This window comes from Bombina bombina, chromosome 3 (assembly GCF_027579735.1).
Source record: "Bombina bombina isolate aBomBom1 chromosome 3, aBomBom1.pri, whole genome shotgun sequence".
In the NCBI taxonomy this organism is placed as follows: Eukaryota; Metazoa; Chordata; class Amphibia; order Anura; family Bombinatoridae; genus Bombina; species Bombina bombina.
Window position 1 is genome coordinate 1235983096 of NC_069501.1, and position 14304 is coordinate 1235997399.

Below are 14304 nucleotides of genomic sequence, written 5' to 3' on the forward strand. Positions count from 1 at the left end.
GGCCACTAGCCGTTATTTATATCAGGGTCAAACACACCTCTAAACTAAATATAATTTACTTCTATGAAGCCAATACTCATAGTATATTTTAACACAACTGGATGTGACTTCAAAACTTAGGCAAAGCTACATAGAGTAGTCCGGTGTTATAATACACTTGCTGTGGGTCTGAGAGAGAAACAAGCGAAAACCCCCAGTCAATTAGTAACAGTCTAAATGGTTCAGGAAATAAGATAATATAATGTTTCACATTTTGCTGCTATAAATTAACAACATACACTTTCAAGGAAAAATATATACCAGTTAGAAACTAAGGGGTTCTAGGTTTTAAATTATCATAAATAGCAGCTAAAGAGAACAGACCTAACAAGTTTAGGTGTTATACAGCGCTTGCAGACAAATAGCCATTATTTATATCAAGGTCAGGCCGGCTATCATAGCTTATAGGTTATGTGAAAACCCCAGCAAAGGGAAAAAAAGAACAAATAATAAGGGTCCAGTACTGAGCCAAGTCATTCCAGGGTAGAGGCGGCTAAAAAAGAAAACAAAACTGCAAGTTTTATCCCAGGAGTTCTACGTTACCCAAAACCAATAGACTAAGTTTTGAGCAGGGGACAACCAGCGATCATCAGCCTCAGCCCCCCCTCACGCAGCATCGGTGGGAAGGGGAGCGTCTTCCAGGTCGAGGAAACAGCGATTGCCGGGAAATAAATCAGCAGGCTGCGACACACGGATACCAATATCCTCGTCTCTTGCGTTTTTTCAAAGAAGCCGGTCAGCTATTCTCAAGGGTATGACTCATATGCTGCTACAATCACTCCACCAGCCGACATCGGTAACATTCCTGAGTCTCAACACCTTGGCTAGAGGCAGAAGAAAGAGGGCAGAGGCGGGAGGGAAGGCAGCCACAACTACCGCTCCAGCAGCTCTACGTTATCCTCCCCGGAACCAACACTGCACCAGGGATCGACCCGTCTCCTCCAGCAGTGGCCCCCCCTCACGCAGCACCGGTGGGAGGGGGAATGCCACTTCAGCGCAGGAATGCAAATAAAATAAAAACAACGGGCTACACCATCCGCACCCACTGCTCTAGCCACAATGCCGGTGTGATGTACAGGTAACTCCAGCTCCAACTCCTAGGTATTCAATTAAGCTGTACACAGGAGAGCAGTAAGTTCTCAGAGTCCACACAACTTAGGATAAGTGCAGCGCCTCTCACCTCCGTCCTCCGTTTCAATTTATTCAGCAGTAATCGGGAATTTGACTTGCCTGTTGGTTTAGCTAAGCACTTCTTCTTGGGTTACCCCGGCTTAATAAGGAGATTGTGTGACAACAACCATTTTTTAAAGGGTATTAATTTTGCTGTAATGATAAGTCCTTTTTCAGGGCTGCTACCTGCAGCTATTTAGTGCAATGTCAGGGCACTATAGAGTTTCCAGCAGCGGTGATATTCAGCAATACAAGCCACCCTAAACTAGAGGGTTTTAGGCTCGGTTCCACACCAACAGCTTGTAGGTAGGAGAGATCAGAACAGGTGCAGCACCTGATCACACACCTGTGCTCCTCCTCCGGAAGCTTCCGGGCATGCCATTTTAAACAACTTTCAAATTTACTTCATATGCTAAGTTGTAATGCCTTTAAGGCCACATCTTATCTCAGTGCAGTATTACAGCTAGACAGCGTTAGTTCATGTGTGCCCTATAGATAACATTGTGCTCATGTCTGTGGAGTTACCTAGGAGTCAGCACTAATTGACTAAAATGCAAGTCTGTGAAAAAGACGGAAATTAGGGGACAGTCTGCAGAGGCTTAGATACAAGGTAATCACGGAGGTAAAAAGTATATTAATATAACAGTGTTGGTTATACAAAACTGGGAAATGGGTAATAAAGGGAATAAAAATTCTTGAGTAGACTGCCCCTTTAAGGTCGCTGCCACATTGCTGAGCAGGGGCGCTCATTTGCGCAGATCCCATTCAGCAGGATATTTGCCAAGTGCTGATTTGCTGTTACATGCCTAAATCTCCCAATAACATGCCCAGTGTAGGCGTTCTCACACATGGAAGCTGAAATTCCCCCATCTCCACTATGTTTTTTACCTCTGCCTGAGGGGTTTCAAGGGGTGCACGGTGCATACTTAAATACACTTTTTTGAAACATCATTAGCTTTTATTAGAATCAGTTTTGCTAATACAAAAATACTTCTATTCACAACTGAAATGCATCCATGGGAATTCCAGTTTTGCTCAGCTCTGAGGCGGAGGGGAGGTAAAGAAGCCAGAATAGAAACGTCAGTCTGGTAGTGAGAGAGAGAGCGAAAGATACAGTCAGTGAGCTGAATTATACCATTGCAGCGCATATACATGTAGAGTACAAGGCAAAGTCTCGGCAGAACCTATGCAACATAACGGTATAAATATCAGAGACTAGTCTACAGTTTGCAGACTGCCTCTGAATGATAACTTCAGCAAGAAGCACAGAACGCAATGTTAAAGGGACACTAAACCCAATGTTTTCTTTCATGATTCAGATAGAGCAGGCAATTTTAAGCAACTCTCTAATTTACTTTATCTATCAATTTTTCTTTGTTCTCTTGCTATCTTTATTTAAAAAGCAGGAATTTAAAGCTTAGGAGCCAGCCCATTTTAGGTTTAGAACCCTGGATAACGTTTGCTTATTGGTGGCTACATTTAGAAAACCAATAAGCAAGCATCACCCAGGTGCTGAACTAAAAATGGTCTGGCTCTTAAGCTTTACATTCCTGCTTTTTAAATAAAGATAGCAAGAGAACGAAGAAAAATTGATAATAGGAGTAAATGAGAAACTTGTTTAAAATTGCTGCTCTATCTGAATCATTAAAGAGACAATTTGGGTTTAGTGTCTGTTTAACTAATAACCATGCAATGTAATAATACAATATTGGTATTTTGGATCTATAGTGACATCTCAGGGTACATGTGACATTTATAAACCAATGAGACTAGCTGGCTCTCGTTCCTGGTACATAAACACACAGCAAAATATAAAAAGCAAATATCAAGGCTTCCGATAGTTCATGAAAGGTGAACTATGTAGATTATACATATAAGGAGCTATAGCTGAATTTCCCTAGATAATAATATATTTACTGGGTGGGCCTCATCTCTAATGAGCTTCTCTGGCACACAATTGGTTAAATCCTGGTACTCCCACCGTATGCATTTTCTCACCTATCATTTAATGGAATTTACTATAAATTTCTGAGAATTAACTGAGTTTTATTCTCATCGAGCTGGCTCCATCCTAAAAGTACATTACATCCAGTTGCTCAGTGTGATAACATTTTTCTCTTAGATCAATATTTATTGACATTTAATCCTTTAGAGCTGAGAAAGTCGCACAGGAAGAGAGTGAAACAGCCTTGACCGTTCCACGAGGAGCCAATCAATTAGATCTTTAGCTTTAATCTGTTGAGGGCAAAAGAGGCCTTTCAATAAGTCTTGTACTTTATTTTAGATGGCAAAATGTAACTCTCAGGAGCGAGTGTGCACACAAACATGAGACAATATATTCCAACACCAGGGTGCAGAACTATTTAAAGGGACATACAGCTTAGCATTTTTCCTTCATGATTCAGATAGAGCATACAACTTGTGACGGATACCCCCGGCTACCCCGATTGGGTAGCTCCGCCAAAAGGGGTCCTGCTTCCTCCCTGCCGACTGCAGCTATGTAGCTGGCAAGTGACCACAGCCTGTAGCCACCCCTGATGCCTGACAGCACCAGTATTCTGGGTCCCACCCTGTGGCAGACTCCAGCTACCCAGACTAGGTAGCTCTTCCAGCGTGTCCTTCCTCTGCCTGGAACAGGCTGCTATGTAGCTCAGGAAAGTGATTTTAGCTGGAGCCAACCGAAATAACTAGACAGACTAGCATTCAGGTTAAAAAGGAACTGACTTTATTGTAAAACATACACTCCTTTTATACACACAGCTCATCTTGATAACACAAAGGACAATCCCACAATTTTCCCACCCCTCCAGACTGACCGGCGCCTCCATAGGAGCCACAGTCCCACATAATCTCAATACAAATCTCTCGGTCCCCAGATTTCACAGTCTAAAAATAAGCATGATTCGTTACTGGGGACCGGAGTTACAGTCCGTTGAAGTTATGGGGTTAGGGGTGCCCAAAACCCCCGGTTCCCAAAAGAGCTCCCCTCCAGTAATTTGCCCACCTCTTTTCCTCCCTAGGGGCTACTAATCCCCAAAAGAGCGGAGCTCTGGGGCACATGGTTGCTGGAGCGACCTGGGTTAAAGTTAGCGGGTGTTCTGCTGCCCTGTGGCCGACCGGGAGTTCCAGGAGCCTGGCCAGCCTGAGAGGGGTTAGGCTGGTGTCCGTTGTGAGGCGGCCGACCGGGAGTTCCAGGAGCCCGGCCAGCCTAGGAGGGTTTTCCTGGTCATAAACCAACTCTTCTCTGAACACAAAAACAAGCCAAAACAAAGCAAACAAACAGCTTCCAGAGATGGTGGTTGCTCTGAGGAGCCCAAAACCACTGAGAAACAACAGGGGTGAGGTTGTAGGGGGGTGGGGGATAGCCTTAGCCATCTGGTATCCGTGACATCTCCCCCCCTCCAGTTCGGCAGACCCGGCTAGACCCTTAACGGGTCGACCTGGGGCTGTCCGACGGTGGCCCTCCACTTCTCGGTTGCTGGGAGAGGTTATCCCATCTCTCCTGAGCTTGGGGCATCCTGGGAGGTTCATGCTGATGTTTAAACCCTGTGCCCTGGGCGCAGGGATAGTCACATAAGACAACGTCCCGAACAAGTTTTCTAAGGTCGGCTCCAAAACAATTGCTGTCCCACAAGTTCTAGTGTCCTTAAGTTCTATGGCCACACTGCCTCTCTCTGTGACACTCTGTGACCCACCCACAAACAAAGCTAGTGCCGGTTTCCCAGCTGTATTCCCACCCTAGTCCAGGGGGGGAGGTTGCTCCTTGGTGGGGCAGGTAAAGCTCGGGTGCCCAAACATGTGGCACCAACTGAATACACTTTTATCCTCCTTGCCTAATGCAACGCCTGCCCCCTGTGAGAAATACTCCGGTACAAGAAAAGGGTAGAGACCCTGCCAAGCTACTGAAAGGAGAGTACATCTGTCTCTTCTCCCAAGAAGGAGAACTACCACTGGGGAGGGAGGCCTGCTACTTTCGCTCCATGGGAAACTGTGCTGCCACTGGGGAGAGAGACCAACTGTCTCCTCTCCCAGAAAGGGATTCGGCCGCTGGGGAGAGATATCGATATCCGTCTCTCCCTGCAAGGGTTTCTCTGTAAGGGGAGGGAGGACGACTACCTCTGCTCCCAGGGAATGGCTCTGCCGCTGGGGAGAGAAACCGACTGTCTCCTCTCCTGGCTCTGCCGCTGGGGAGAGAGACCGACTATCTCCTCTCCCAGGAAGGGGTTCTGTTTATGGGGAGGGAGGACGACTACCTCCGCTCCCAGGGGATGGCTCTGCCGCTGGGGAGAGAGACCGACTGTCTCCTCTCCTGGCTCTGCCGCTGGGGAGAAAGACAGACTGTCTCCTCTCCCAGGAAGGGGTTCTGTTTACGGGGAGGGAGGACAACTACCTCCGCTCCCAGGGGATGGCTCTGCCGCTGGGGAGAGAGACCGACTGTCTCCTCTCCCGGCTCCTGGCTCTGCCGCTGGGGAGAGAGACCGACTGTCTCCTCTCCCGGGAAGGGGTTCTGTTTACGGGGAGGGAGGACGACTACCTCCGCTCCCAGGGGATGGCTCTGCCGCTGGGGAGAGAGACCGACTGTCTCCTCTCCCGGGAAGGGGTTCTGTTTACGGGGAGGGAGGACGACTACCTCCGCTCCCAGGGGATGGCTCTGCCGCTGGGGAGAGAGACCGACTGTCTCCTCTCCTGGCTCTGCCGCTGGGGAGAGAGACCGACTGTCTCCTCTCCCGGGAAGGGCTCTGTTTACGGGGAGGGAGGGAGGACGACTACCTCCGCTGCCAGGGGATAGCTCTGCCACTGGGGAGAGAGACCGGCTGTCTCCTCTCCCGGCTCCTGGCTCTGCCGCTGGGGAGAGAGACCAACTTTCTCCACTCCCGGGAAGGAGTTCTGCTGCTGGGGAGAGTTATTGATATCCATCTCTGCCTGCAAGGGCTTCTCTGTAAGGGGAGGGAGGATGACTACCTCCGCTCCCAGGTTTCCTGGAGCTGTTACAGGTGCTGGGCAGAGGCCGGCGGCTCTCTGCCCTGTTGTCAGCACTTCTGCTGGGGTGGCTCCCTTGTCCAAGTCTATAAGCTCAGAGCCAGACTGCTGATCAGGATCCAGCAGCCCTGGTTCCCTTTCTCTTTGCTGCCATGCCTCCACAGTCGAGCTCCATGAATCCCAGAGGGTTGCACCCTAGATCTGTATGCCCCTGGCACGCTGCTTAGCAAGATCCAGCAGCCTCTTGTATTCCTTGACCAGTGGCTCTTCCTGGTCAATTATAAAATCCAGATCGTCCAGCAGCCAGGTCTCCTCCAAGAGATCCAGCAGTTCCTCTTGGAGCCCAGAGATATCCTCCAGACCCTGGTCTGTCTCGCTCCCAAACTGTGGGTCCTCTGTCCTTTTTGTAAACAGCAATCCAGGGCCGCCGAAGCCAAAGCCCTCTGTGGGGGAGCCTTCCTCCAGCCATGGCTGCGCTTGCATAGCGAGCCATTGGAGGGCCCGATAGCCGTCCTCCACCCACATCTCTTGCTGGATCAGTCTATGTAGAACAGCTAGCCATTCCTTCTTTGGCTGTACTTCCAGGAAAGGCAGTCTCACGGTCCACAGAACCCGGAATCTCGTGTCATTCGTGGGGAGGACCTTTCCATTTTCCTGCTCCTGTTGCAGAGCCTCCCACCATAGGTCTTGGAGGGCAAGGTTCCTCCATGCCAGAACGTCCTGTTCCGAACAAGGATCATTTGTTCCAGTCAGCATCTATTGTACTCTCCCTAGGAACTCTGCCTCCATATTTACTGGCTACTGTGGTACGTCTCCTCTGTCAGCAGAAACTGTGTGAAAGAAGCAGGTCCCACCGCTGCCAGCCAATGTGATGGATACCCCCGGCTACCCCGATTGGGTAGCTCCGCCAAAAGGGGTCCTGCTTCCTCCCTGCCGACTGCAGCTATGTAGCTGGCAAGTGACCACAGCCTGTAGCCACCCCTGATGCCTGACAGCACCAGTACTCAGGGTCCCACCCTGTGGCAGACTCCAGCTACCCAGACTAGGTAGCTCTTCCAGCGTGTCCTTCCTCTGCCTGGAACAGCCTGCTATGTAGCTCAGGAAAGTGATTTTAGCTGGAGCCAACCCAAATAACTAGACACACTAGCATTCAGGTTAAACATACACTCCTTTTATACACACAGCTCATCTTGATAACACAAAGGACAATCCCAGAATTTTCCCGCCATTCCCGCCCCTCCAGACTGACCGGCGCCTCCATAGGAGCCACAGTCCCACATAATCTCAATACAAAGGGGTGGCGGTTTTGGGGTGATCCCCGCGGATCATTTTAAAGCTCTCGGACACCCCAGCATGATTCATTACTGGGGACCGGAGTTACAGTCCATTGAAGTTATGGGGTTAGGGGTGTCCAAAACCCCCGGTTCCCAAAAGAGCTCCCCTCCGGTAATTTGCCCACCTCTTGTCCTCCCTAAGGGCTACTAATCCCCAAAAGAGCGGAGCTCTGGGGCACATGGTTGCTGGAGCGACCTGGGTTAAAGTTAGCGGGTGTTCTGCTGTCCTGTGGCCGACCGGGAGTTCCAGGAGCCTGGCCAGCCTGAGAGGGGTTAGGCTGGTGTCCGTTGTGAGGCGGCCAACCGGGAGTTCCAGGAGCCCGACCAGCCTAGGAGGGTTTTCCTGGTCATAAACCAACTCTTCTCTGAACACAAAAACAAGCCAAAACAAACAGCTTCCAGAGATGGTGGTTGCTCTGAGGAGCCCTAAACCACTGAGAAACAACAGGTGTGAGGTTGTAGGGGGGTGGGGGATAGCCTTAGCCGTCTGGTATCCGTGACACAACTTTAAACAACTTTCCGTTTTACTTCTATTACATAATTTGTTGCAATACAATACTTGGGAGCTAGCTGCTGATTGGTGGCTGCACATATATGCCTCTTGTCATTGGCTCACCCAATGTGGTCAGCTAGCTCCCATAAATGCTCTATATCACTGGCTTTAAACCTGTTCTCAGGCCTCCCTAAAAGTACAGATGTTGAGAATATCTGAACTCAAGCACAGATGAAATAATCCGCTGATTCGTAAACGTGGTTATTTTACCTGCTCTCACCCAAGGTAATCATGAAAATCTGGCCTGTTAGGGAGTCTGAGGACAGGTTTGAGAACCAGTGCTCTATGTGAATTGTTAAAAAAAAAAAAGTTAGGTTTTATGGCCATATTAACTTTAATATTGTGTCCAACTATCCCCATAGAATATAACTTCTGCATTTATCAGTTGCTGTATGGTACATTGAAAATGTGACATTTTTGGCAAATACGTCTCCTTCCTCAAACAACAATAATTACTAACATTTGCTAATCAGCACTCTAACTTACTGTCCCATGGCTATGGCAAAAAGCGGGAAGACACCTTCTCTGTTAGTGATTGTTTGACCAACCCATTCATCGGTGTAAAAATATCATGGGTCAGTCTTACTCTCAGGTAAGGTTAGGTTTAACCCTTAATATGCAGGAGAGGATTGCATTTAATTTCATAGAATTAAGAATTCCTGCTTCTTGTTCAGTTAATTCCATAAACCTGGAAAAAAAAAAAGAAAAGAAAACACACAAACAATTCTCTTGGGTGAATAATCTGTCAGCTCAGAAAACCTGATGCTCAGTTCTAGAGAACTAGAATGATTATCTCACAAGCTATGTTTCGTGAAGTTCTCAGTTTGTCTTCTGAAAGGAGAGGCACCTGGGGGGAAGGCGGCTTAAACGTCAAGTCTACTTGTATTGCCCTTCTAGAACTGCTTCTAAGTTCCTCTCCCAAGTTATTAATTTTAATTGGTTTAGATAATTGCTGGATACTCAGCAGTGAGCAATATGACTGGATGTGTTTTGTTAAAGTTATTAAAGGTTTGTGGAACCATCCGTTGAGTACTGGTATACGGGAGCAGAGTTAGATGGAGGACCCCGGGCCTGCGTATAAAAACCATGGTGTTTGGGTTTAGACTGTAGTGTGCAGAATCAAGCGGCACCATTTTATTCTTGCACCCAAGCAGCACAATGTCTTGAACTGGCCCGGCCTAAACATTGTGAGTTCCATCCTTTGGAGCTGGTGAGTTTGTTTATTATTACACACATAGTGCTCTATGTAAAGCCCACCTTATGTTTTCAAGTGAGTCTATACAGATTTATAATGGGCCTCTAGTCCTGGTTATTTGTCAAGGCTGGACCAGCAATAAAAAGCAGCTCTGTGCACTTTTGAAGACCAGAACTTTTTTCCTTTAAGTCCTAAATTGCACTCGTTCCATTAAGTGTCAGCTCTCAACTTAATAACTAAAAATGACTCCCAAGATTATAGCTCTGTAGTTCCAGTAATAAACCAAAAGTAACCGTTATTATAAAGCCAGCATGAGACAAAATGGAAATTGCTGAGCTTATTAAAGGGATATGAAACTCAAAATTTTCTTTTGTGATTCAGACCGAGCAGACTATTTAAAAAAAGTTTATAATTTACTCCTATTATCAAATTTGCTTTGTTCCCATGATATTCTTTGTTGAAGAGATACCTAGGTAGGCATCTGGTGCACTACATTGCAGGAAATAGTGCTACCACCTAGTGTTCTTGCAAATGGATAACATTATAGCAAAACTGCTGCCATATAGTGCTCCAGAAATGGGCCAGCTCCTAAGCATACATCCCTGCTTTTCAACAAAAGATAGCAAAAGAACAAAGAAAAATGATAATAAAAGTAAATTGGAAAGTTGTTTAAAATCGCACGCTCTACCTGAATCATGAAGGTGTTTCATATCCCTTTAATGTGGAGCAGCCATTACACAGCTGTCACTATATCTGCATTATTTATGATTCCATAGGTATAACATCTGCAGTTCTTATGATGCGCTTGACATCATTCCTGCGTGTGAAGTTATAAACACTTGAATTAATGTTTAGTGCTATTGATTAATAATCTAGTTTAGTGCCCTTCTGATTTATGTAAATCTGCTCTCTTCGCATCACTATTTGTTAATTAGAGCGCATTAGTCAGGTGCCAACACTCTACAGTAGAGTTTTGTGTAGGAGGTGATGATTGTAATATGGAAACTATCATTTTATTAATGCCTGATTTAAATACAACCCTCTAACTCATAATTGAAGCTAGAAACCATGGATTGAAATGAAGGCGGCTACAGTATTTAGGTTTTAAAGGGACATTAAGCACATTGAGATTATAATATCATTTTTTAGTTATACATAGTGTGGGGGGGAAACAATATACTTCCATTGTTTTGTCTCCTTTTCTTGTAATTCCAATTCCTGTTAGAAGTAAAAAAGTACAGACTCCAGACTAAACACTGCTATAATCCTCAAAGTCATTGTTTGCACACTCCAGTGAATCACTTATAGCTGTCTCAAACTGCTCTCAGCAGAGAAGGAAACCTAGGTTACAACATGGCGGCTCCCTTGGCTTAATATCCCTTAAAGTAAAGGTAAACGTTCACGAATGAGTGCCCGGTTTTTAAAAATAATATCTTTCATGAAAGTTTACATTTCAGCGGTTTTGTTAAAATACTTACCTTTTCTTCTTGCAAGCCGGAGCAGCGATTCCCCCACCCGCACCTTGGCCCCTATTTATCAAAGGTCTTGCGGACCTGATCCGACAGTGCGGATCAGGTCAGCAAGACCTCGCTAAATGCGGAGAGCAATACGCTCTCCGTATTCAGCATTGCACCAGCAGCTCACAAGAGCTGCTGGTGCAACGCCGCCCCCTGCTGACTCACGGCCAATCGGCCGCCAGCAGGGGGGTGTCAATCAACCCGATCGTACTCGATCGGGTTGATTTCCGGCGATTCCTGTCCGCCTGCTCAGAGCAGGCGGACAGGGTTATGGAGCAGCGGTCTTTATAAATATGGGCCCTTGTCTCTTCTTACGTCAGCAATGACGAATCCGGCTTCCTCCAATCACGGCGTGGCTCAAGCAATGTTGGCTTTTGGGGGGGAGCCGTGATTGTAGGAAGCCGGATTCGTCATTGCTGACGTAAGAAGAGACAAGCTGCGGGCGGGGCTATTGCTGCTCCGGCTTGCAAGAAGAAAAGGTAAGTATTTTAACAAAACCGCTGAAATGTAAACTTTCATGAATGAAAGTGCTTAATATTATGTTTAAAAACCGGACACTCATTCGTGAACGTTTACCTTTACTTTAAGCACCAGGGGCCATAGTTCTGAAACAGAATGCTGTACCCTACAGAATCTATACTCATTTTGTAGGATCACCCTGGCTGATTTGGAACTGTTATGGGATACCTGTAGGTTAGATTTTGTAGAGACCATTGCAATTTTGAACCCCTGGATGTAGGTGCAGGATAGATCTTCAAAACATATTAATAGATGGAATGGAGAAAAAGTGCAAGAATAGCACAAAACCAGTCAGATTTGGTTGTAGCCATATTTTACTATGGGCTGGTTTTTACTCTAAAGTAAGTGTTTTATGCTCCTATTATTGCTGAATTGACACTGTACTCTAACAAAGTAAAGACTCCATTACCTCTATTAATATGTTTTGAGTTTATTTGGTGTACTCTGCATTTTAAAGCAGCCTTAACTATGTCCCACTGAACTGAGATTTGGAGGAAAATAGACGCTTTTAATGCGAGTTTAAAACGCTCTCAAGAATTAAGTTACTTTTGGCTTTAGAAGTGCAGGATCAAAATCGGCTACTTGTGACCTTTACATAGAAAATCAGCTTAATTTAACCCTTGACAAGTAAAAGATTATTACAAACCTGTGTCTAATGATCTAAAATAATTTTCTTGTGAAGTTGATGTCAAACTGTATAAAACTGTGATAGCTAACAGACTTCCCATGGGCCCATGCTGTCCTCTACACAAAGAATGTCTTAACCTAATGTTTGTGGCCCCAGGAAAAAGAGGAACTAAAAATTGTGTACTCTGGGACTCCTGGTAGGTGAGGTGTTTAATATATATATATATATATATATATATACATATATATATATATATGTCTCTTAAAGGGACTATGAAGTCAAAAATATTTTTTCCTGATTCAGGTAGAGCATGCAGTTTTAAACAACTTTTCAATTTACTTTTATTATCTAGTTTGCTTTGTTCTCATGGTATCCTTTGTTGGATAGCATACCTAGGTAGGCTCAGTTGCAGCACTGCACTACAGGGACATGTTTTAGTGTTATGTTTTCCATTTTTTAAAACAGTGTCTGTTGGTGCTGTAAAACAAAATACAATTAAAGATCATTATAATGGTATTTCATATATATTTTTTCCATCTATCCTTAGGTATATGTGTACAATCCATATGATGACGACTATCAGACCGTTCCATTGGATGCTCACCAAGCTGTTTACATTAATCATGGATATGGTTGTCATGGTTACGGTAGGTACCATGTTATCTGGATTACATAACCGTTTACTCTTCCTTTTTTTATAATTTTGAATAAGGGAATTGCATTGGGTGTGTAGTCAACCACTTGTCCTTTACTTTAATGGTGATTCTGCTAGTGTAGGCTGTGCAGTGCTACAGCTGACACCCAGTCTAGAGACAGCCAATAGCATTGGTTGGAATATATGAGAAGATTCTGGGAGTAATATTTAGCCAGAGATTAGAACATCCTTTGTGTTTCTCATCCTTTTGGGGGATTAGTCTGATAAACGCAAACACTACCCAGGAAGTGTTACCCCATTGTAGAGCATGTATTAAAAAAAAACAGTCAGAATGAGGAAAGCACTCACAAACTACAGTAAAATGACTTATACGTTATTCAAAATAATGAAAACCATAAAAATAAAACCATAAATGATGATACATCACAGTCAGCTAGGTTATCGGAATATTTAGTCTAAAGTAAATCCATAAAGCAAATAAACTGACATTATATAACATAAAAATAAGCACCATAAAGGCCAGTCAGAGGGGTCCATTTATGAAGACGTTGTATAGCAAATAAACAATTACCCCCGTAATTATGTAGAGCTCTGCATTAGAGGGATCTCTTTTAGACATGTATTTGTATTTATGTCAATGTAAAGCCCTTTGCCTGCCTGAGACCTCATATCTTTGAGCCCTTTTTTGTGCAATATTTTTATTGAATATATATTTTTTAGATGGTGTTATTATGAGTGTCAAATAACACTCTGTAGGTCCAGCAGCCAAAGGTTATAAAGGGTGCAGGCTATCAGAAGCCACTGGCCAGCTCCTCAGCAAAAACTCCAATCCAAGATATAGCAGCACCTTGCTATAAATCTTATGTTTATTGCAGAGACAAGTAACAAGATTGCAACGTTTCGCTGGACATCCCCTTAATCATGCATGTGTACATCACATCCTGTGTGCTTTAAATAGCCAACAAATTAACCCAAAAAAAGACTCAGTGCACCTGAGCACACTACCACCTAGTGGTTAAGTTTATTAATTACACATCATTTAAAAACAGAATCAAAGTAACACATTTGAAACAGCAACATAACTTATACATTTTGATCATAATCAATTCTTAATTATTAAACGCAAAAAGGAGAAGATAGGAAATACATTTCACTATTCATCTATTAAGTGCCAACAAATTCTAATTCAATAAAAAACAGACCAATCAATCTTCTTATTCATACCATTTAGGGATAAAATGTCTAGCTTAAAAATCCAAAAGGCTTCTTTTTGTTTTAGCCTCAATTCTCTGTTAGCTCTTCTCTTAGGTGTCTCAATGTGGTCAATAATTTGACACCACAGTTGGCTAATTGTAGGACCTGCCTCTAAAAAATGACTGACCACAGGGGATGTTAGGACCCTGCAGCGAATATTACGTTTGTGCTTCACAATCCTGTCTTGAACCATCCTTAGCTCACATGGGCATTTAATCATATATATATATAGCGTATTTCAAATTACAGGTATAATGACCTCTTATATTGTTTTTTTTTCCCTATGAGGGGATGAGAGAACTGGGATCCCTTAATCATGGAATTACAACTTTAACACTGCAAACAAGGATAACATCCCTTATTTGCCTCAGTGATATATGTTTAGAAGTCACTGCAGGGCCAATATCCCTTTCTATTAAGCCTATCACGAAGACTACTGTTATGTTTGTGTACTCTTGGA

At 44.5% G+C, this 14304-nt stretch overlaps 1 protein-coding gene across 1 annotated transcript in view; it reads left to right on the forward strand.

The window, feature by feature from the left end:
• The window catches only part of PLEKHB1 (pleckstrin homology domain containing B1), a 53066-nt gene extending 39557 nt beyond the window's left edge, over window positions 1–13509 (forward strand). The window contains exons 6-7 of the mRNA XM_053705606.1: window positions 12483–12582; window positions 13466–13509. Of these exons, the coding sequence (XP_053561581.1) occupies window positions 12483–12582; window positions 13466–13509 (144 nt within the window). The remainder of the gene's footprint in view (window positions 1–12482; window positions 12583–13465) is intronic.
• The last annotated feature ends 795 nt before the right edge of the window (window positions 13510–14304 follow it).